Consider the following 23,326-nt stretch of genomic DNA (forward strand, 5'->3'; position numbering starts at 1 on the left):
GAAGTTAATTTGTTAAGTGTTATATAAAGTTTTGAGTATTATAAATGAAACTATTAAGGGTTATAATTTCTGATATATTCAGTTACAATTAGCATTTTTCCTTCTTCCCTATTCTATGCATCTTTTTATATTTTTTTCCCCAAATGTTCATTCCTTAGGGCATTACGCTAGAAGAGTTTGACAAATTGTCTTTCAATATGATTTTAATGAGCCCTCCCTGTCAACCATTCACCAGGTATGTATAATAACTATTTCTCTGTTGAGGAAGAGTACTTTCTTTTTTTTTTTTTTTTTTAAAGATTTTATTTATTTATTTGAGAGAGAGAGAATGAGAGACAGAGAGCATGAGAAGGAGGAGGGTCAGAGGGAGAAGCAGACTCCCTGCCAAGCAGGGAGCCCGATACGGGACTCGATCCCGGGACTCCAGGATCATGACCTGAGCCGAAGGCAGTCGCTTAACCAACTGAGCCACCCAGGCGCCCAGGAAGAGTACTTTCGAGGGAATTATACCATAGTTTCAAGCATGGACACTTTGAAGACTATTAGCTGCATTTTCATAATTTTGACAATTTTCATAAATAATTCCCTTTATCCCTTTATTTATAATTCAGCTTTAATCATAAAGGAAATAGCAGTTACTACCAAATGAGCAAAGCAGTTTGGTCAATAAAAGATATGCAGAGACTGTATGGGACCTCTTTTATACCTACCTAAGATACAATATTTATTTCTGACCTAAGTTACCTTAGATTAATTAAACTAATGAGTATTCAGAAATATCTTTTTAACTGATTAGTAAATTTTCATAATATTCAATTCCTAAATTACTTAACTGTAAAATTTAAAAGCTAATCAAGAATGTGTTTGTGAATTTTATGTTTCTCAGAATTCATATGTACATCGAGTAATTCTGACTTTTTATAGCTATTTTGCAATTCATTTTTTTCATTATGTAGTATTTATTTGGCTGTGTGTTTCAGGGAATTATATCTTAGGTGAAATCTTGACTAATCCATCTTCATTTAGATATTTTTAATTATTTTAAATAATCGTAACAATCCTCTGTCTTACATGGAGTATGCCATTTAATTTAACAAGCCTATGGGATAGGTGTTAATATTATCACATTTTATAGGTGAGAATCTGAGGCATAGAAAGATTAAGTAACTTTTTAAAGGCCATACAATTAGAAAATGTCAGAACCAGGATTTATCAATTATTTTATACCTTCCTACTTAAATGTATAAGATGATTTTAAGTGGGATATCACATGTAATAAATATTCTAATTTAAATGAATATTCTCATGCTTAATTTCCATCTAAGTTTTGCTTTATTTAAACAACTCTCTAGGAAATTAATTCCCCAAGGATTTATTGTGCACTTATAAGCCAGGCATTGCTTTTGATACTGTAGTTCCCATCCTCAAGGAGCTTATAGTTTAAGGGAATGACTGACAAGTAATTATCATATAATGTAATATAAGCTATATAATGAATGCTGGAAGTGCCATGAGAGCACAGAGGAGAAAGTGGCTTGCTGCATGCCAGGACACAGGAGTTCTTTGAGAGGCAGTATCTGAACTGTGTCTGAAAGCAGAGAGCATTCCACATGAAGATGCCTCCAAACATATGCAAGCATACGGCCTGTTTAACTACAGTAAGTAGGACGTACAGAACAGAATGCAGCCCCAGCACCGTGTAGCCTCATCCAGTACTGCGCGGGGCATGCTGTGTCTTCCCTACTGCCAGCAGCCCAACTCCAGCTGCTGATGGCAGCAGTAACTGATTCTGTAATACTGTCATCATTGCAACGCCGAGAGGAAAGGGACACAGTGAGAAGAACCCAAGATTTCTGAGGTATCTCTTCAAGTCCACTCTAAGTGTCTATCTGAGCCTCAGATCCACAGATGGTTCTGGCCCTGCTGGAAGGTATGAGGGAACTGACAAGTGATGTCAAGTAACTCATCTGAGGCAATGAAGCTAGTAAGTACCCAAGTCTTAAACCCTGGTCCTCTGTTCCTGCTACCCAGACCCAATCCAAGTCTTCATTTCTGCTTGATTCTTGATCACATTGAATCTTACTTGTAAGATCTAATTGCTAGTCCAAATACTGAAATACTGCCTGTTTACATGTCCTGTTCTGACCTAGTTAGTCTAACCAAGTTGTAACTCCTGCTTGTAGAATCAAGCATTCAGGTTAAGTCTCTACTATTTACATTGGACACAATTGTCTTAGTCTTACCTACTATGGTCTGCTTAGATGGTGATTAGTTATCAGTGCATTACTCTGTGTTGCCACCCTACCCAACCAGCTCATTCATCTGAACTTTTGTTGTCTCATCTGGGACAGAGCAAAAGGTATCATCAACCAATTGTGTGTATGTGTGTTTGTGTGTCTTTCCTAAACAAAATGATTTTAAGAGAGTAATTGATTTTAGTCTCTACTGACTATTTGTTCTTCTTTGTTCTCTTCTTTGCCTCATGTAAGTCATTTGGCATATTGTTTTATAATAAGCATATTTATTAGATAGGCAAGGCTTTTTTCATTTTTATTAAGTGAATAAATGCATTTTGTTCTCTATAGCAACAAAGATGATCATATTTTTTGTGAAGGCCAACTAATTTCACTTCTCTCAGTTTTGATGTTTTAAAAGTGATTTGGTATCTTTCTGTAAGGACGATTCTTGGTGAATTTTATTTGTACCTTTTTTATCCTTTAGAATTGGCCTGCAAGGTGATGTGACTGATCCAAGGACGAATAGCCTCTTACATGTTCTAGATATTCTCCCAAGGTAAAAACTTAGATTTTTTGTACAAGCTTACCTTAAATTTAAAACTTTGGATCTGGAAGAATGTAATATTTGTCATTTTATAGCGATTAGCAGCTTATACATGCAGCTTTCAGATACTGTGCATGTCATTTATCTCCCTCTGCCATGACTTATAGAATAACTGCAAATGTTTGCCATTCCGCGGTTGCCACTATAGTGAGTGACAGGGAATTACAGTCTAATAGCTAAGTTCTACTGCCTCTCCTTACAGTATTCATGATGCTAATGTTAGTGAATGCTGTTGCCCAAGGCCTGGAAACTTGTGCTAACCCTAGAAGCTGCCATTCTATATAAATGGCAGCCCTTTGAGTTGTGCAGTTCAGAGCCTCTGTGTGAACCCATGTTTCCTGATAAAGTTCAATGGAAATTAACATTTCAAATGTTAACTTCATTAGCTATGCCATTTTTATGGGGAAAATGAATAAAATATAAGTTGTCTCTATCCTCTATAAAGTCCTTTCGTAAAAAGAGAGAGTTCGGAAAATTATTTACCTCAAATCTCCCACAAGTAAGGATTTTCTTTACTTCTTACTTCTTAGTAATGACATGTTTAGAATTCCATTTGTTTCTGTTTTGTTTTAGATTACAAAAATTACCGAAATATATTCTTTTAGAAAATGTTAAAGGCTTTGAAGTATCTTCTACAAGGTAAAATATATAAGATGTGTTCATCTTAGACTTTGTATATTGTAAGAGCCATTTGGAAATAAAGATCTTAAAAATAAACCCATACATCCTGACATTTTATATATATTATATATTTTATTCATTAATATTGATTTTGATTAATTAATAATATAAAGTTTCACAAAGTTAGGTTCACCTGACTCTCTCCCATTTTGATATGTTTGAATTTTTGCAGAATGAGCACATATTTTAATGAGAATGGTATTCCTCAATTTTAGCTGCTTACATTGTTGCCTATTTCTTTAGAAGTAGGAGTATTCTCAGTAAGAAATGTTCCTCTTAATAAGCATTTTCTGTCCCGCAGTTAGGAGAAGCAAGCTCTGGATCAGAGCCCTTTCAGATGGTAGCCCAGCCAGAAAGTATCCGTGTCCTTGAACTGGCTGCCGTCTGATCAGTGCTCCCCTATCTGATTTGCTACAGATAGAGTTCATCCCAGTAGCAGATTTATCATCAGTAGACTAGTGATTCCAACTCTGGATAGAATATAGCCCCAGTTGGGATAAATTATCTGGCAGCTTTATTTATTTATTTATAATAGAAATCATCTCTATCTTTTTTTGAGAAATGCAATTTCTCAAGTACTGGACTTAATAATTATGACCTAGGATCATTCACTTTCTAAACAACTTCGGTGGAGGTACAGTTTTCATATAAAATGAAGTTTATGTATAATTTTTTTATATAAGAACCCCATTTCCAACTGTAGGGTGAAAGTTTTTCTTTTTTCTCTTAATTTTTCTTTTCAGAGACCTGTTAATACAAACATTAGAAAATTGCGGTTTTCAGTACCAAGAATTTCTATTATCTCCAACCTCTGTAGGTACCACAATTATCAACATTCCTATAAATTTTCCTAAAGGGAATTTGACTCAATAAAAAGAATAGATCTGTTTTGAATAATATTATACTGAGTGCCCTTGTGATGAGCACTGGGTATTGTATGTAAGTGACAAATAACTAAATAAACAAATAACTGAAACTAACATAACACTGTATGTTAACTCTACTGGAATTAAAATAAAATAAGATAAAATGCAAACATTGCTTCTATTTCATGAATATGAAATTGAAGTAAGTGGTTATGATATTTGGTAGATCTTTTATATTACAAGTTTCACTATTTTTTCTTTTATCATTGTGTTTGTTAGCCTCTTACTATCTTTAGCCTATTATACAGTTATTTGCCCTGAAATTAAAAGAAAACCTGTTTCAAAAATTAGATGTATATGTGCCATGGAAATTGGCATTATGTCTGATCTCATTAAGTTTATTTCATATTTATTGCCTTCTGACTTTCAAAATTTAGTGCATCCTCCTTTTTTAATAAAGTGAGGCAATAAATAGCCAATAGCTATATTTGAATTTTATTTTTTATGATTATTATTAATAATGAATGTGAGAATGTCTATATAACTTCTTATCTGGGAAATAGAAAATGAAAGTGACTCAAAGACATATGACTCATCAGATTCAATCTCTGTTCATTCAAATAAAGGTACAAAGCACCAATTTAAAAGGTTTAAGAATTTGCTACAAAAAAGTCTTCCACGTATCAATAACAGAATTTTTTCTGGCAGAAACTAAATGCATCCCTGTATGAGTTTTTTGTTAGGTGCAACAGTTGATATAGATCTCTTTAACTTCCTATATTAACTAACTGCTCTGCTTTACTCCAGCTTGGCATTCCAAATTCAAGGCTCCGGTATTTCCTTATTGCAAAGCTTCAGTCAGAACCATTACCTTTTCAAGTCCCTGGTCAGGTATTATTGTTGTTGTTGTTATTATTATTATTAGTATTATTATATTGTAAGTATATCTCAGTCGGCTAATTTATTTCAAGAACTACTTTGTGTGGGGGCGCCTGGGTGGCTCAGATGGTTGAGCGTCTGCCTTCGGCTCAGGTCATGATCTCAGGGTCCTGGGATCAAGTCCCGCATCGGGCTCCCTGCTCCTTGGGAGCCTGCTTCTCCCTCTGCCTCTCTCTCTCTCTCTCTCGCTGTCTCTCATGAATAAATAAATAAAATTTAAAAAAATATTAAAAAAAAAAAAAGAACTACTTTGTGGAAGCTTATATGTTTCCTACTGAGCTTATTATATAGACCATGACCTAAGTCTATTTCCTAGGGCTTTTTCCTCTCCTGTTGCTGTTTTTATTGTTTTAAACAAGACAAAAAAAACTTCTCTCTCATTATTAGAAAAAAATATAAGTTAAAAGTTAAAAAAGATTAACATCAGTGCTGTTATCCTTCTTTCTCCCTCTCATTTCCCTTTTGACCATTGACTATTTTGTGTCTGTCATTTTCCCTCCAGTAGAAGCCATTGATTATTTTTGATAAAATTCAGTTATACTATCTTAACAATTGCTTAACAGTATTTTAACACAAATTGGTTGCATTTTCTTTGAAGTCAGTGCTGTTTAGCCTTAATTGATTAAAATATAGTGATTAGTACAAACTAGAATAAAATGCTCAATTGCTGTAGATAGGATCTCTAATTATGCAAGCAACTGTACATCTTTCCGTCAAAATTGCTGTGGAAAACAGAGTTTCAGTGATTCAGTGAAGCTCTCCTTAATAGTCACAGGTAAAAACTCAAAAGTCTAATAGGGGGTCAGTCATGTCATTTGGATCCCCTGCCATACAATACCAATACATCCCCCCTTCCATGATGGTCAATTCCAAAAACAATATATAAACTATATTAACAAAGACATCAGCATTAAAAATTCCTGGAACTATTTTTCTTTTACAGCATAGGGCATTCATTATGCGTGGTTACATGTTTTGCAGGAAAACGGTTTTCCTATGGGACTCTTGAGTAGAAATAACCTTTCAGGGGAAAAAGTGCTTTCCCTTTTTTAATTACTAGTTTTCCTTTAGATCATGGGTATGTTCCAGTTTTTCTTTTTTAATGAAGGGGTATGGCAAACTTTGATCGAATACACATTTTCTGGAAATGTTAATGTTACTTTCTTTTCTTTCTTTTTTTTAAATGCTGTGCCTTTTAGTCCCATGACTTACTCATTCCATAACTAATGTTGCTTTCTAAACTTCTTTTTTAAATATAGTACTGTATCTATATTCAGCATACTTCCTATACAGCAGGCAGTAACTCCATGAAATAAATCAGTTGTAGCCTGATGACACTATAGCTATATGGTGAAAAACTTACAGTAACTTGTATACATACAAGTAAGTCACAATTCCTCTGTTTTTTAATGACAACTCTGTAAGGCTGAAGACATTTTTTGCATAATGTTGACTAGACATTATTAATTTGTCATTTATTTTTAATAAAGCTTTGAACAGGTGTGTATTTTCACTTAATGCCAGGTACTGATGGAGTTTCCCAAAATTGAATCTGAATATCCAGGAAGAAATACAGTAGATACAGAAAATAAAATTGAAAGAAAGAAAATTGAACCTAGTATTTGCTTTGATAAGAGCAGACAACGTTCTGGAAAAGAGGCCATTCTTTTTAAGCTTGAAACTGTAGAAGAAATTGACCGGAAACATCACCAGGACAGTGATCTCTCTGTGCAGATGCTAAAAGATTTTCTTGAAGATGATGTTGACGTGAATCAGTATTTTTTACCGCCAAAGTCATTGCTGCGATACGCTCTTTTGTTAGACATTGTTAAGCCCACTTGCAGAAGGTCCACATGCTTTACCAAAGGGTAGGTTTTAAAAGCTCTTAGAATGGGATATTCAGAATAGCCAGGTTTTTATGACTATTGTTTCTTTCAGTTCTTCTCAAAACAAGGAGGATTTTACAAAATGTTTCTGCTAGAATGATTTCTTTTCTTTTCTTTTTTTTTTTTTTTGCCCTTAATTGCCTGCTTTCGTGTTCAATAGAATGCACAAGTGAAAATTCCTTCTGGCAGAACATTATGTGCACAACCCACAAAAGTGCTCACAAAACACAATGCCGTTTGTTTGGTGACCTTCATAAGAGCTTAATTACCCGTGGTGGAACATGGTTTCTGTAGATACTGAATTGCTACTTTTTAGCACCTTTCTTTTCATGGCACATCAGACCTCAAAAATTTATGTCCACTCTCATGATCAATGTATAAGAAGAAATTAAATTTTAATATCAAGAAATAAAGTTAAATCATCTGGTGGCTGTTAAAGCATATTTAAATTTTATTCAGTTTTTTAAATAAGTAATATATTTTTGTGGTTCAAAATTCAAAGGTACAAAGATTGTGAGACTCCTTTCCCTGTCTGTCTCTTGCTCATCCAATTTTCCTGCCCACATGCAACCAGAGATTTCAATTTACTGTCTAATCTTCCGAAGGTATTATGTGTGAGAGTGTATTTAAATATACATGTATATTTTACCCCCCTTTTTAAGTAAATGGTAATATACTGTATCTGTTATTATGTACTTTTTTCATTATACAATATAAATTGAATATTATTACATATGAGTACATAAAGAACTTTTCCATTTTCATGGTATATCATAATGTCTTTTATTGGTTACTTCTGGGTTATTTTTGAATGTTAATATGTTTTTCATCAGTTTTTTTTAAACCTATAAAGAAGGGGAAAATTAGACCTTTCCAGAAAATTTTGTAAAAGATCTCTATCTCTGCTTTGTTAATGCCACTCAACCTCATTTGATGGGTAACTGTATGATTTGAAACTTCAAGCTTTCTCTTTTCACCCACTAGTTTTCATGCATGCTATGTCCCGATACAACCATGCCAGATTTATTCCGATTTTGTCATGTTCTGCCCTTGTACTTTCAGGGCAACTGGTTTATTGCTTTCCATTGCCTTAAAAGACTTTACTCAGCTGTTGTCTGTTTCCAAGTCTGATAAGACAAGACTTATCAGTTTGGTAATAAAAAACAACCTTGAAATTCTTTTGTAATTATAAAGATGGTATAAAGGAAGCCTTACTATAAAAGTCTATTTTAGTGTAGATAATATAAACAGGCACACACGCACACATATGAGAAAACAGATTTGCAAAAGTATTTTTCTCTGGTGTGTCTTTATATTTTAAATTGATCTATTTGGGGAAAAAGATTATGATAATATGTTGAACAGCTAGCTTGGCAGTGATCTTAGGGGAAGAAATATTACTAACACCTTGTATTTCTGTAGCTTTTTATACTTTTAATACAGTTTTTTATACAATGGCCTCTTTGTTGTGTGAAGAGCCGTGAAAACACTGCGTCACGGTAGGAGGCAGACGCACGTTCAGCAGGCCCGTGTTTGTCACAGTACTGGAGAGTGGGCTTTTCATTTTCAGTTCATGAGGAGAAGTGATGGTTCAGTCATTATAAAAAATAGTAGCAATTTATTTTCACCTGTATTTGGTTTAATGTAGCAGGGATGCCAATATTGAATAGCATTTGGATATAAAGTCTTAAGAAATGCATGCTTTCTAGTGATGAACATTAAGAAACTGACAATTAATACAAAGAAATGATAATTAATAATGCATGATCAAAGTGGTTTTTACACAATTCAAAACACTATGCCAAGTTTAGTGTCTGAGAAGTTTAAATAGAATGATCTTATGTCTTTCACCCAGTAATTTTTCACTTAACAGCATATTTATGTGTTTCAGACTATTTCAGAAGGATGTAACTATGTAGATTGATTAATTCATTCAAGAAATATTTAAGGAATTTCACATTAACAAAAACATTAGATGCTGCATAATACACATGTTAATCTTTCAGTTATGGAAGCTACATAGAAGGGACAGGATCTGTGTTACAGACGACAGAGGATGTGCAGGTATTGTATGTGCTTTAGAACTAAAGTACTTGAAAATTGATTTAAATAAACCTATTTAATACTTAAAATTTGAGAATATTAAAATAATCTTACATGTTTAATTGGGAGTGGATATACATATTACTCATATATTTATGTAATATATATAATAATTCTTTACTATAGAATAAACCTTTTTGTTTCTTGTTGCTAGATGAGTTTATGTACAAAGAATATTTTCTATTTCACTTTCTCTTTTCTTATTCTCACCTTTGGTATTCTTTTTATTCCATAAGGAGTAAATTGAAATGCAGCATACAATACTTAATGTTCTCTAAAATTATGCACAAATATCTTAATATTCCTTTGGATCACACGCTATAAAACTGCCTTTTAGGGAAAGATATCTACATCTTAGCAAGGCTTTTTATTAATACTTCAATTGTAAACTCTTCATGGCACCATAGTTGAAAAGAAGCTTGATATACTGCAAAAGTATTCTATACTTTTGAATAATTTTGAAGTGAAATCATGTTATCTCCTTTTATACTGAATTAAATTACCATTACTCTTACCATTAGTAAGAGTAATGACAATTACTCTTACCATTAGTAAAATTTACCCATGGTAAAAATCCTATTAGAGGCAAATGGATTTGAGAATTTATATTTACCAAATGTATTTTATCATTTTAAGAAAATAATTTGATGAAATTGATCACAAACAGTAAACATTTTCATGATCTACTTGTGCGCATTGTGAAGTTGATTTCATTGATTATTCAGGTTTCTTTTTCATATCTTTCACTGCATTTCTTTTATGTCATATTGCCATTGTTTATTTCTTATGATTTAATTGAGGGATCAAAGCTTCCTGATTTTTTCAACATTAAGCTTCTCATTTTCAGACATTTCGTTTTCACAGTTTATACTGCCATTGATCAACCTATTATAGAGTTCATTGCAAGAGACATTTTACCCTGTGCATTTTGCTACCGGGTATCATAGCACACTATAGGTTCATCCTTTTTAAAGTGTCTCACAAGAGATGATCTTATCTTAACAAATCTACTTGCACTCTACTTTATCAGTTACCTTGGCTGTTTTCTTACAGATTGAGGATATCTACAAATCCCTTACCAATTTGTCACAAGAAGAAAAGATAACAAAATTGTTAATGCTTAAACTTCGATATTTCACTCCTAAAGAAATAGCAAGTCTCCTTGGATTTCCTTCAGATTTCGGTATGTGGGATACACGCAGACCCCAGCTTTTGTTTATTAAAGGTCCTAGAGTTCAATAGGGACTCATACTCATGTATTTTTTTTAATAAACCCTTGACCAGAAAGATGGATGTAAGAAAACTTCTTCCTTTCCTGATCATGCCATTTTTGACATTTTTCTTCCTCCTCTTTCTGTTTTTGTTCATAACCTAAGTCCATTCCCTTCAGCCTCAATGCTCTCTCTCTTTACTCCAATAATGGTCCCGAGTGGTTTTCAGGGAAGGAGGGCCAAACCCACAATTTCTCACCTCTCCCCACAGATGGTTATTAATAGCATGTCTGTCTCCAGCTTTATTTTCTTGATTCCATAAGTCCTGTTCTAAAAATCCCACACTAGATCTTATGAAAGAATGCCAGAAGTGTCCTTTTTATGAGGAAATTACAAGGTGGTTGAGGAATTAATTTATTTTTTTGGTAGTGAGCGTATTTGTATTTATTTTCTTTAAAGACACATACTGGGGCGCCTGGGTGGCTCAGTTGGTTAAGCGACTGCCTTCGGCTCAGGTCATGATCCTGGAGTCCCTGGATTGAGTCCCGCATCGGGCTCCCTGCTCAGCAAGGAGCCTGCTTCTCCCTCTAACCCTCCCCCCGTCATGTACTCTCTCTCTCTCTCTCATTCTCGCTCTCTCAAATAAATAAATCTTAAAAAAAAAAAAAAAAGACACATACTTATCAGTTATGCATCTTTTGTCCTCCCTATAAGTGGAGAAAAGAGAAGGTGGGGAGGTGGTCTAGGAAAGTTTTCCTAATGGAAAGAGAGGATGACTCAGAGCACAGATGCCAGAATGGACAAAAGGTTATTGAGTGTGAGGCAGGGAATCTCAGGAACAAAAATGAAGATACAGTTGCAGAGGGAGAAAGACTCAGTCCTAACTCCTTTGCAGTCGGGGTAATCTAGGGATTGTTGCCATTAAGAGATTGGACACATGGCCTTTACCTTGTAGAGCACCCTGCCCCATCCCCGATCTCTCCTTCCTGGTGCCTGTGCTCTCCGTGGTCTCAATGCCATCAGTTTCGTAGGCTGGGGTAGGTGTGTGGCCAGTACCTGGCTGGTGGTGATTGGGGAAAGACAGACCTCCCTAACATGCTTCCAGGACTATGCAAACAGGAAATGTATTTTTGATAACTCGGGGGTTTGCAGAAAAGCCAAATTTTTCTAAATCCAATATTGTTGTAATATTAATACAGTACTATTTTTGAAGCAGATAATGGGTTAAATAGATCATGTTTTAAATTCTAAAGAATTGATTTACAGATGAGGTTTTGAAACACATCCTTTTGTACATTGGGAGTAAACTGTATAATTTGACTGTCCTCTTGGTATTTGGTTCTCTGAGTGTAGTCACAGCAACCAGGTTTATTTTGTAACTCTCTGCCTTTTTCTTGGTGATCTCATTCAGTCACAAATATCCTGGCGAGTGTTATTTAAGAAAAACACAAACTTCCCTTGTCTTAGTCTATGTCGCAAAATGAGTGGGAACATCATAAAACAAATAAAAAGCTGAGAATTGGACTCAGGAATTTAATTCCCAGTCTATTACTATTTTTTTTTTTCCTCTTTTAGGATGAACAATCAAAGGTACTTTCCATAGCACTAGAGAAGAGATTGACTATCTAATAACTAATTCCTACATTTTGAGTGTGTATTTCTTTAAGCAGTGTTAGTCACTGCAGAAATACTGACACTTAGCATGGACCCCAGAGTCAGACTGAGTGAGTTTGAATCCTAGCAGCACCTTAACCCCTCTGCTTTAGTTTATACCTCTATAGAATGGGGGTAATCACAACACCGACTTCATAGGGTCATTGTGACTGTTAAGTGAGTTAACATATATAAAATGTTTACATGCTATCTGTCACACAATAAAAATTTAAATGTCAGCTTTTATTTTTATTTTTTGAAAGATTTGTTTATTTGAGAGAGAGTGAGAACGATAGGGAGAGAGAGAGAGAGAGAGCGAGCACGAATAGAGGGGAGGGGCAGAGGCAGAGGGAGAAGCAGACTACCCGCAGAGCAGGGAGCCTGATGCAGGGCTCAATCCCAGGACCCTGAGATAATGACCTGAGCCAAAGGCAGACACTTAACTGACTAAGCCACCCAGGTGCCCCAGCTTTTATTTTTTCTTTTTCTTTTTTCTTTTTTTAAAAGATTTTATTTATTTATTTGAGAGAGAGAGAATGAGAGACAGAGAGCATGAGAGGGAGGAGGGTCAGAGGGAGAAGCAGACTCCCTGCCGAGCAGGGAGCCTGATGCGGGACTCGATCCTGGGACTCCAGGATCATGACCTGAGCCGAAGGCAGTCGCTTAACCAACTGAGCCACCCAGGTGCCCTCCCAGCTTTTATTTTTAAATGATGAACATTTATTTGCTTTTATAGCCTTTACTTCATAAGTAGTTTTTTTCATCATTTAAAAATTTTACATAGGTAAATTAGGATTTTTCACAGCTCTCTGAAAATATATGTATAATATGTACAAGAAAGGCTTTTTAATTGCTTAGCCTTCTTTTAAAATATGTGATATATTTGTATAATCAGGCTTGACTGATGTCACCACTGAGCAGCACTGTGACAGAACTGTCCTTCATATGTGCATTATTGACTCTGAATCTGGAATGTTTGAGCTGCTTGTCCACTGTCAATGTTGGATTTGCATCGATCCTTTCATACATTTTGTGCTGGTTCTTTTTGTGGCTAGTGGCATGCATTTGTGAGATAGCAAGCTTTGGAAGAGACCACTAAGCTACACTTACAGAATGAAAGCTGCTATCTTGACCTTGTTAATGCTATGTTTCTTTGTTTTTGAAGATTATTATTATTTTTAATGTACCTAAGTTTTTTTTTTTAATGTACCTAAGTTTTTAAAAAGTCACCTTTTAATTTAAAAAAGTTATATCTGTATATAAAATACACAAGCACCCACACATATGTATAATTTTTGCAAATCTGACTTGTTTGCTTTCAAACCTTTCTTACCCTGTGATGTAATCGTAATATTACAAAAGGTCATCCCTAGAATATTCTAAAAGTCTGTGATCTATTTGTATCTCTTTCTAATTTGAATGAAATAATTTTTTAGATGACTAATGTGCTTACCTAAGACATATTATCTTTATAATAGCAATTTTATGATCTTGCTCAATTGCAAATATAATTTTATTATTATGTAATCACTAATTTTATTGCAGTAAGTATAATGTCAAGTGTTGATAAAGCAACTTTATCATAATCAATTCTTCCTTCTGTTCCTCACAAATATGTAATTTGCTTTTCTTAATACTTTTTAATTATTTCCTTCATTTTATTATATAAATTTTCCTTTATTTAACTGCTATGTCAAAGGATACTGAATATGAAAATTGTAACTAACATTATAGTATAAACTTCATGGACAGTCTTTTATGTTGCTACTTGCAAGGCTTTGTCCTAGCAAATTTTGTATCTGTGGGCCATTTTGTTTTGAAAAACAATATAGCAAATGGAAGTCCAATATGAGAAAGCACATTTGTGGAAATGGAAAATAAAAAACAACTGTGAGAAACTTATATCCAAAATATGTAAAGAATTCTCACAACTCAACAATAAAAAGAAAAATAGTTCAATTAAAAATGGGCAAAAGATTTGAATAGATATTTCCCAAAGAAGATAGACAAATGGCCAGTAAGCACATGAAAAGATGTCTTCACCATTAGTTATTAGGGAAATGTAAATCAAAACCACAAGAAGCTACCACTTCACAAAAAGACAAACAATAACAATGTTGACAAAGATGTGGAGAAATCAGGTCCCTTATACATTGCTGGTCGAGTATAAAATGGTGCAGCTACTTTGGAGAACAGTTTTGCAGTTCCTCAAATGTTAGATGTGGAGTTACTGTATGAATCAGCATTTTCACCCCCAGGAATATATCCAAGAGAGCTGAAAATGTCCACACAAAAATGTATATGTAATGCTTATAACAGCATCATTCATAATCAAAAAGTAGAAAAAACCCAATGTCTATCAGCAGATAAATAGATAAATAAAATGTGGTATATCCATGCAATAGAATACTATTTAGTTATAAAGAGGAGGGGGTATTGGTACATCATGTTGCTTTGCTTCTTAGATTCCACATATAAGTGAGATTTGTCCTTTTTTCTCTGACTTACTTCACATAGTATAATGCCCTCAAGGTCCATCTGTATTGTTGCAAATGGCAAGATTTCATTCTTTTTTATGACTGAATAGTATTCCTGTGTGTGTGTGTGTGTGTGTGTGTGTAGATTGTTTTCATATCTTGGCTATTGTAAATAATGCTGCAGTGAACATGGGGTGCATATATCTTTTCAAATTGGTGTTTTCATTTTTACCTCATAAATACCCAGAAGTGAAATTACTGGATCATATGGTAGTTCTATTTTTAATTTGTTGGGAAACCATACTGTTTTCCATAGTGGCTGCACCAGTGTATATTCCCTCAATATATTTTGCATATTAACTCCTAATTAGATATATGATTTGTAAATATTTTCTCCCATTCAGTAGATTGCATTTTCATTTTGTTGATGATTTTCTTTGCTTTGTTATGCAAAAGCTTTTTAGTTTGATGTAGCCCCACTTGTTTATTTTTACTTTTTTTTGCCTTTGCTTTTGGAGTCAGATCCAAAAAATTCTCGCCAAGACTGATGTCAAGGAGCTTACTTTACTGCCTGTGTTTTCTTTCTTTTTTTTTTTTTTTTAAGGATTTTATTTATTTATTTGATAGAGACACAGCGAGAGAGGCAACACAAGCAGGGGGAGTGGGAGAGGGAGAAGCAGGCTTCCCGCTGAGCAGGGAGCCCAACGCAGGGCTTGATCCCAGGACCCTGGGATCATGACCTGAGCCGAAGGCAGACGCTTAACAACTGAGCCACCCAGGCATCCCTCTGCCTGTGTTTTCTTTTAGGAGTTTATGGCTTCAGGTCTTACATTCTAGTCTTTAATCCATTTTGAGTTAATTTTTGTGTATCAGAGCAGAGCTTCCAGCTTTGTTCTTTCACAAGATTGCTTTGGCTATTTAGGGTCCTTTGTGATTCCATATGAATTCTAGGATTGTGTATTATACTTCTGTCAAAAATGCCATTGGAATGTTGATAGGTATTGCCTTGAATATGTAGACTGTGGACATTTTACTAATAATTCTTCCAACCCATGAGCACGGACTGTCTTTCCATTTGTGTCTTTCATTTCTTTTATCAGTGCCTTACAATTTTTAGTGTACAGATCTTTTACCTCCTTGATTAAATTTATTCCTAGGTATTTTATTCTTTTTGATGGAGTTGTAAATGGGATTGTTTTCTTAATTTCTCTTTCTGATAGTTTGTTGTCAGTGTCTAGAAACACAACAGATCTTTATATATTAATTTTGTATCCTGAAACTTCACTGAATTCATTTATTAGTTCTGACAGGTTTTTTTTGGTGGAGTCTTTGGGGGGTTTATATATATATATAATATCATGTCATCAGCAAATTGTGACAGTTTTCCTTTTTCCTTTCCATTTTGGATTCCTGTGATCTCTTTCTTTGCCTAATTGCTCTGGGTAAGACTTCCAATACTATGTTGAATAAAAGTGGCAAGAGTGGGCATCCTTGTCTTGTTCCTGATCTTAGAGGAAAATTTTTAGCTTTTTATTTTTGAGTATGATGTTAGATGTGGGCCAGCTTTCTTTTTGAGGTAATAAAAATGTTCTGGAATTAAATAGTGGGGATGCATGCAAAACTCTGACTCTTCTAAAAACCACTGAATTGTACATTTTAAAAGGGTGAACTTTATCTCCATAAAGCTGTTATTAAGTAAAGGAAAACAACTGTGAAATAATGGTAGCCACTACTTTTCCTAAAGTGCTTTAAAATACAGATTTCAATGAGTTTCATGGTTGTTATGGGTGCACTTATGTGTACGCTGAACATAATATGTTATGTGATATGATAATATCACATTGTGTAGGCAATGTAATCTTCTATTTTTGGCTTCATATTCTCATTTGTTAATTGAATTTCATGGAGATCTTAGGGACTTATTTATGTGAATGACCACTCTGTTCTTACTGAAGGTTACATCATCCTTTTATCTCTGGAAGTTAATATTTTAAATGATTGTATTGTAAATTATTATCTCTCTTTTCTAGGATTTCCTGAGAAGATAACTGTGAAACAGCGTTATCGTCTACTTGGAAATAGTCTTAATGTGCATATAGTAGCTAAACTAATCAAAATCCTATATGAATAATTTAAAAATGACTCTGAAAGATGGTCACATTATTTCTTCATATCCAGATGGTAATTCTGAAATTCTATTTTGAATTGATTTTGATGAAATTCAACTCAACTACCTTTATCTCTTTTGGATTTATCATAAAAATGCCAGTTTTTTTCCTAAATTTGTATTACTATATTTTATAAAGCAGAAATTATTATGCTTTAGGAGAATATATTTTCATGAAATTGCTAAATATACATGTAAAATATTCTCTTTTTAATATTATGGTATTGACAAATTTAGGAACATTGGAGTTTGTCTACATGAGTATCTTGTGAAGTGTCATGACAGGCATAGTATAGTGAACCTGAGATATTATGTTTTTGTATGTTAATTAAACAAATTGCTTTATGAATCCTATCATTTTTTTGGTGGATGATTAATTCCTCATTCTAAAATGATGACTCTAATTCTGGCCTGTTGCAAACATTGAATGTTTTACTTAATTCCAATCCTTTAAACATTTCTTAATTGCATCTAAACAAATGCATATAATATTTTAAAACAAATTGTCATCATTCAGCATTATACAACAGTCTGAAGAAAATGTCAGAAAAATAATCCTAAATTCTTGATTACCTCTCCATTGGAAGCTACAGAAGATGTAGGTACACATTATCTGATTATCTTTAATTCTATCTCCATCTGAACCGCGAAACTTCACTGTCCTTTCTTCATTTGTAAATAACTTTCCTTTAGTTTGCTATCATCAGAGCTTGCTTTTGTCTTCCTTCTCCACTTCTTGTAACTTAAATTTTCCATCACCTTCTAAGGATGTAGCATGACATTCAGATTTTAGGGAGGAATCTCTGCCCTCTGACCCCAATTCATATGACTGTTCTGTGAATTAGCTTTTTAAACTTTCACTTCCTCTCTCAGTAGAGTTCTTGGAATTAGGGTTTCTAATCAGACTCTTGTATCATAAATCCTGTGATTTTGATTTCAGTTATAAAAGCAAGTGACAAAAAGAAGAAAATTGAGAAGAAATAAGACCAGAGATTGTATCACAAAATAAAAATGATATTTTTATTCTTAAAAGAATCATTTTGATGTGGAGAAATTGAAACCCTGTGCACTGCTGGTGGAAATATAAAATGGTGCAGCCACTGCAGAAAATAGATGATGATTCCTTAAGAAAAATTAAACATACAATTACCATACGATCCAGCAATTCCACTTCTGGGTATTTACCCAAAAGGATTGAAAGTAAGGACTTGAACAGATATTTGTACAGTAATGTTCATAGCAGCATTATTCACAATAGCCAAAAAGTGGAAACGATGGAAGTGTCCATCAGTGGATGAATGGATAAACAAAACGTGGTGTATACATCAGTGGAATATTATTCAACCATGAACAGAAAGAAATTCTGACACATGCAACAACATGGATGACCCTTGAGGATATTATGAACAGTAAAATAAGCCAGACACAAGAGGACAAATTTCCTATAATTCCACTTATATGGGGTATGTGAAAGCATCAAGTTCATAGAGGCAGAAAGTAGACTAGGCGTTACCAGGGCTTAGGGCACCTGGGTAATGGGAGTTCATGTTTAATGGGTTTAATGAGTTTCTCTTTGGGGTGTTGAAAAAGTTGTGGGGATAGATGGTGGTGATGGTTGCACAGCAGTGTAAATACTTAATGCCACTGAACTGTATACTTAGCAGTCCTTAAAATGACAAGTTTTATGTTATAGACATTTTACCACAATTTAACAAAAAACATAATTATTCCCCACCACCGTTTTTTTTCAGAAAAACTCATAGATAAATATGGATATAGGGAAGCTGTAGGCCAATGCATATATATCAATGATCACATCTACATTTTGTGTGTGATGTTTAAAGACAAACCTTATTACAAGTCTCATAAATTTTAGTATACAACAATCTGAAATTACTTTGGCATACTTTCACTAGGTTCTCTTCACTGCTGAAAGAATCTTACTGATAAAAAGGTTCAGAGTTTTACTATGATTAAGCTGTAATTATAGTGTCTTGTGCCCCATTGAGCAATGTTACACAAAATAAATGTTGAGTCCAGTGCACCAACTACAAACCTAGGAAAGCTCTGTAGAGTGTTTTCTTCCTAACTAGAAGGCAGAATATTGCTTTTTGAATTTTTTTTAATTATTGTAATATATTCATGGGCATAATGATTCTTGCCCTTGAAAATAAAAAAGGAGCAAGCATAAAACTCACACCTTAATGAAGACATATTTAACAGTGTGATTTATTTAGTTTATATGTACATGGAAAATTAATCTTAAAAATGTTATTTTATTGGGCGCCTGGGTGGCTCAGTTGGTTAAGTGACTGCCTTCGGCTCGGGTCATGATCCTGGAGTCCCGGGATCGAGTCCCGCATCGAGCTACCTGCTCGGCAGGGAGTCTGCTTCTCCCTCTCCCGCTCCCCCTCTTGTGCTCTTTCTCTCTCTCACTCTCTCTCTCAAATAAATAAATAAAATCTTTAAAAAAAAATGTTATTTTATTGAATGCCTATTCTATGTTATTGGTAATAAATATGCCTAACATTTGTTCTAGAAATCCTATTTTCTGATGTTTGGACTTACTGTTAATTTATGTAGTATTTTGGAAACTAGAGCCTCTTCTTCTAAAAAGAACTGTATGCAATGAAATCTTTGCCATTTCTAACAGTAAACTGATCTTTTATCCTCTTTTTTATATCATTCCTTTTGGTGCTCTCTCAAATTGCTTGCCAAACAATTTTAAGTTATTACCCTGCCTCATACTTTTGGTAACTTTTTTTGGATCCAAAAATAACAAACAAGAGATAACCAGATGAATGACTACAAACAAGATGAATCATATTGGAAAATTTTTTGAGAAGGGGATGGATAGTCGTCATACGAGAAAGATCTGGAGCTCAACAGTCTTACGACGCAGGAGAGCCAAGTGACCAGAGGGAGGGCGTGAATCACCCTGTAACTAAGGGATCAGCTGACCTTCAGATCACCCTGCATGTTTCATTTTGGCTCTTCAATCAGACCCACACCAGGGGCGGTGCCCGTGAAAAGTGAGAAAATACCTCTGACTACCAGCCCACTTGCTCCCCTTCTCAAGATTAGAGCCTTTTCAAGGGACAAAACCAGGAGTGGAAATTGTGAAAGTCAGGACTATGCAACACTTTTTAAAAAATTGTGGGTTGGGGGTAGGATTCCTTAACAAGAATCCCAGTCTGTCCTCTGGTTCAATCTCAGTATGGTTCGGGTCAGAAGTTATTAAACTGGAGGCTTCTGAGGATGGAGAAATGAAGCTAAGGACACATAAAACTGGTTAATTCCAGTGACAGTGCAGAATGAAGAAGCAACTGCCGTGTCGGCCCAAACTCAAGCACATACTGACTGATGCATCCAAACTAAAGTGGCTCTGGGTGCCTTTTTGAGGGGGAAGGGAGGTAATTTTATAGTTTAAAATGAGAATTTAGGGGCACCTGGGGGGCTCAGATAGTTATGCATCTGCCTTCGGCTCAGGTCATGATCTCTGGGTCTTGGGATTGAGCCCCAGGTCTGGCTCCCTGCTCGGTGGGGAGTCTGCTTCTATCTCTCCCTCTGCTTCTCTCCCTGCTCATGCTCTCTCTCTCTCTCTGAAATGAATAAATAAAATCTTAAAAAAAATAAAATCAGAATTTAGAATCAAGAGGTTCCCAAATAAGCCAAGATAACATAATAAGGATCTAACTTTAAGCCCATTTAGACAAAGTAGTTAAAGCATGTTTTCCTCAGGTGGTTATGTTATTGAAAAGAAGGCTAACTTTTTATTATTTGGTCCACAGCTTGGAACTATGACTATTTTAGGTCACACGTTATAAACTGGTTTACAAATAGCTTTGGACTTTGAACTTGAGTAAAGGTCATATGGTCTCAGCAGTTTTCTCATAGCCTGTAGTTGAACTCATTATGTAATTTTTCAACACAGCCTTTGAACCTCCCTGTACTAGAACTCTTCCTTTCAACTTCTAATGTCAAAGTGTGCTGCATACAACTATCCTATCAATTTCCTGACATTCATTTATTTTTTTGATCCACATCCAATCCAGCCACTTCTTCCCCCATTCATCATACCAAGATATCTTGATATGCCTGTAATACTTCATTTAGGAATGCCCCTTTGCACATTTTACTAAAGGCAGTATGAATCTTAAACGTGTTCCTCAACTTTAATTTATATCAGCCAACCTTTCAGCACTGTTTTGCCTCTCTTGTCATTCCCTTACTTTGCTACTAAAATTTTAAAACTTGTTTTTTGTGTGTTTTTTTTTTTTAATCTATTTTCCTAGCCTCTATGTCTGTTTCTCTCTTTAGGACTTCTAAGAATATTTTACACTAAGATACTCATGCTCTTTAAAATCTTTTGCAACCATGACTCAAACTATTTCACTATTTTTGTCTTGACTTGTGAGTTTATTCCTTTTAAAATTTATTTGTTCAATAAATATGAACGTGCAGAGAACTTTTTTGGCTTCTGGTTCTGAAATACTCAAATTTGTTTTCTGAGTCTTATTTTCAGCTACATCCAACACTTACAGCTCTCCCTCAAGTACACTCTACCTGATTCCTAAAGCTTTCAAAAACTTATTTTTCCTATAAATAGAAATCTAGATAGAAGTTTTCCCGAACTAGAAGATAGGAAGTTAATTTTCCTGTAGAACTCTTCATCATAGCTCTGGAATGTTCTCATTTCTTTGCTTGTACATACCACAGTTCCATTGTTTACTTCAAGCATTTGCTCTATATTTTATTTTGTTTGCACCTTTATGTCTATTCATATCAGTGCAGGTTTAAATTATAAGAGTGTAAGTAGGGAACATGTTTATTTAGCCAAGTTGGCTCTATAATCAGATGAGATCACCTGAAGAGTCTAAAGAGAGAGAGTGGAGAGTGGTGGTCTGGGGTGGAGCTCATCCATTACTGAAGATTCAGTCCTCAGTTCTCTTTACCCTTTACTTTCAAGCCATTTTTCTAAAGTCTCACCCTTTCCTACAACTTCGTTTGCCTGGGATACCCAGATAATTCCAGATCCAATATTTTTCCTAAGCCCTATTCTAGAAGGTTTATGCTGGGACATCTTTAACTTGAGTATCTTCCTGTCACATCAAACTTAGCATATTTGAAAACAAGTAAATCATCCTCCATTTAAAAATCAGTCCCTCTTGGGGCACCTGGGTGGCTCCATCAGTTAAGCATCAGACTCTTGGTTTTGGCTCAGGTCATGATCTCAGGGTTGTAGAATTGAGCCCCGTATCAGGCTCCACACTCAGCATGAAGTCTGCTTGTCCCTCTCCCTCTGCTTCTCCCCCTGCTCTTTCTCTCAAATAAATAAACAAATAAATACAATCTTAAAAACTTACTTTTAAAAAAATCAGTTCCACTCACAATTAACTTCAATATTTCTCTTCACGATACTGCTTCTCTCCCAGTCTCTCAAGTTTAAACCCCATCACCCAAGATCATTGTCACCTTCTTTCTCACTCTATTTCCATTTATAAACTTCTGTTAATAAAATGGCCTTCCCTTGAAAGCCTTCCCTGAGCAATGATTCATGTTAGGAAAACAGAAAATGTCACTTTGAAACCTCAAGACATACATGTCCATTTCCAACCAGATTTGTATGCTTGGCTGAACATAAGGACATTGAACAATTTTCAGCCTTCTGAATTTAATCTAGCATGAGTATCATTTTTACTCAGATAGTTGTTATTCTACTCACTTAGCTATTTCCTTACACAAGTACAATTAAACATCTCTCACACACAGAAATGATTGAAGATACCTAATGGAATGTGATAGTCTTTGTGTAGTAGATTTAAGTTGAGTTTGCTGTTTGAAAAGCTAATGCTATGGATGATTAGACAATGAGCTTGATAGTTGATTTGAATTCATTTTAAGTGAAAAACATCCCATATTTTGGAGAATGTAAACTTCCAAGAAGGCAGGGATTTTTTTTTTTTTTTTTTTTCACTGCTACCTTTCCAGGGACTAAAACAGTACCTGGCCCATAATGAGCCCTTAGTAAATACTTGTTAGATGAGTGACTGTAGTCTCCATACTGGATCAATATAGAAGCTGCCTAAAGGCCATAAATATACTGTGGAATTTAAACAGTATCTTTAAGTCACTCTCCTGAGAACTATTTATGTTACTGCCACTTTCGAATAGCCAAATTTACTCAAGTTTAGAACTCATGATTTAAAAAACAATTCTAGGATAGGGCTTGATCTTTTGGCTAAGGAAGTTGTGCAGATAGAAATTTTTTAAAATATTGCATTCTGACTTCTTGCCTGGACAAGAGGGCAGGCTCATTTCTCTTTGCTCCTTCTAAGTACAATTATCCATTCTGGATAAGTATGATTATAAGACAATGCAAAAGACATCAAAAAGAGGACTGTGAAAGGTGGGAAGAGGAAAACAAACCAGCTAGGTAATCCCAAGACTGGAAGGGAAACATGGTTGCAGTATGTCTTAAAAGCTCCCACCCAACAGAAGA

General features: G+C 34.8%; 1 protein-coding gene across 1 annotated transcript in view; it reads left to right on the forward strand.

Annotated features, from left to right (window-relative positions):
- Positions 1 to 17,772, forward strand: part of TRDMT1 (tRNA aspartic acid methyltransferase 1) — a 55,307-nt gene extending 37,535 nt beyond the window's left edge. Inside the window, exons 3-11 of the mRNA XM_035021545.1 lie at positions 159 to 235; positions 2,722 to 2,793; positions 3,415 to 3,480; positions 4,266 to 4,335; positions 5,196 to 5,279; positions 6,852 to 7,195; positions 9,220 to 9,277; positions 10,370 to 10,499; positions 16,688 to 17,772. Coding sequence (XP_034877436.1) covers positions 159 to 235; positions 2,722 to 2,793; positions 3,415 to 3,480; positions 4,266 to 4,335; positions 5,196 to 5,279; positions 6,852 to 7,195; positions 9,220 to 9,277; positions 10,370 to 10,499; positions 16,688 to 16,788 — 1,002 coding nt within the window. The 3' untranslated portion in view covers positions 16,789 to 17,772. The remainder of the gene's footprint in view (positions 1 to 158; positions 236 to 2,721; positions 2,794 to 3,414; positions 3,481 to 4,265; positions 4,336 to 5,195; positions 5,280 to 6,851; positions 7,196 to 9,219; positions 9,278 to 10,369; positions 10,500 to 16,687) is intronic.
- Positions 17,773 to 23,326: the final 5,554 nt, after the last annotated feature.

This window comes from Mirounga leonina, unplaced genomic scaffold (assembly GCF_011800145.1).
Source record: "Mirounga leonina isolate KUSES-001 unplaced genomic scaffold, KU_Mleo_1.0 Mir_175, whole genome shotgun sequence".
NCBI lineage: Eukaryota > Metazoa > Chordata > Mammalia > Carnivora > Phocidae > Mirounga > Mirounga leonina.